Raw genomic sequence first — 1,384 nt, forward strand, 5'->3', positions numbered from 1 at the left:
ATGATGTTTGTTTGTATGTATGTATGTTTGTATTGTATCATTTTTATGTTTCAGTACGGATAGCGACTGGTTTACGTGAATGCGGAAAATTTAATACTCCAAAAATTTTTTTTTTTTCTTATTAATCCATTCGTTCCTTCAATCAATCACTAAGCCTTTATTTTTTACATTTGAAAAGTCAAAATTTATCATTCTATCAACCGTTCAATCATTCATTCATTTAGTCATTCATTCATTCAGTCATTCATTCATTCATACATTCACTCGTTAATTCATTCATTTGTTCATCAATTCATTTTGTTGTCCTTAACTTTTCATTTGACATTAACACTCCAGCGAACTCAAGCAAGTTTTATATCCGGTTTAAAAACAGGCATACAAACATACAAACATACAAACATACATATATACGAGTTAATTAACTCAGATACATATACATATAGGTTTATTATTCAATGAATGATAATAGATACATTGCGAAATCTTTTGTTATAAATTATTTGCTTTGTTTTTTTTATCAAATAATTTGAATTCACTAGAAGACGAACATTTTGTTTCTAATACATGCGATTTCTTTATAAGTGAGGATATTGCTTTTTCTATGAAACTTTTAAAAACTGATATTGAACTATTGAAAATTGATAAGCCCGAAAAATTTTTAACATGTGGTTCGTCTAAAAAAGGCAAAGTAGTCGAATGTATAATATAACGTAATGTATAATGAGGGAAATAATAATCTATTAGGTAAATGTTCAATTTACGTAAGTAGTTGCTTGGAAAAAGTTCCAAAGATGGAAAATTAAAATTGAATTAAAATAAATTTTGATTTCATGAACAAGAAAGAGAAGAACGACTTAAATAAAATTAGGGATCCAAACATTTGGATTTACAAATTTTCTTCTTTTGGTCTCCGAATCATTCATACTTTTCGTTTTGTTTGACTGAATACAAATTATTTGATTATGATTTTTACATACATACATGCATACATACATACATACATACATACATACACACACACACATACATACATACATTCATACATACATACATACATACACACACACACACATACATACATACATTCATACATACATACATACATACATACATACATACACACATACATACATACATTCATACATACATACATACATACATACACACATACATACACACATACATACATACATTCATACATACATACATACATACATACACACATACATACATACATTCATACATACATACATACATACATACATACATACATAGATACATCATTCGTTTTTTCACATTCAAAGCCGGCTGGATTGTTTTAATTTCCTGATTATTTTTGCTAAATTCATAGATTTTAAATCGTTTTTATAGATGATTTTTGGGG

At 27.1% G+C, this 1,384-nt stretch overlaps 1 protein-coding gene across 1 annotated transcript in view; it reads right to left on the reverse strand.

Annotated features, from left to right (window-relative positions):
* Window positions 1-599: 599 nt before the first annotated feature.
* HELRODRAFT_179214 (hypothetical protein) overlaps window positions 600-1,384 on the reverse strand; it is a gene marked incomplete at both ends in the record, with an annotated part of 2,174 nt that continues 1,389 nt past the window's right edge. Inside the window, one exon of the mRNA XM_009028073.1 lies at window positions 600-674. Within this exon, the coding sequence (XP_009026321.1) occupies window positions 600-674 (75 nt within the window). The remainder of the gene's footprint in view (window positions 675-1,384) is intronic.

Source organism: Helobdella robusta (assembly GCF_000326865.2).
Source record: "Helobdella robusta unplaced genomic scaffold HELROscaffold_53, whole genome shotgun sequence".
NCBI classification, from domain to species: domain Eukaryota; kingdom Metazoa; phylum Annelida; class Clitellata; order Rhynchobdellida; family Glossiphoniidae; genus Helobdella; species Helobdella robusta.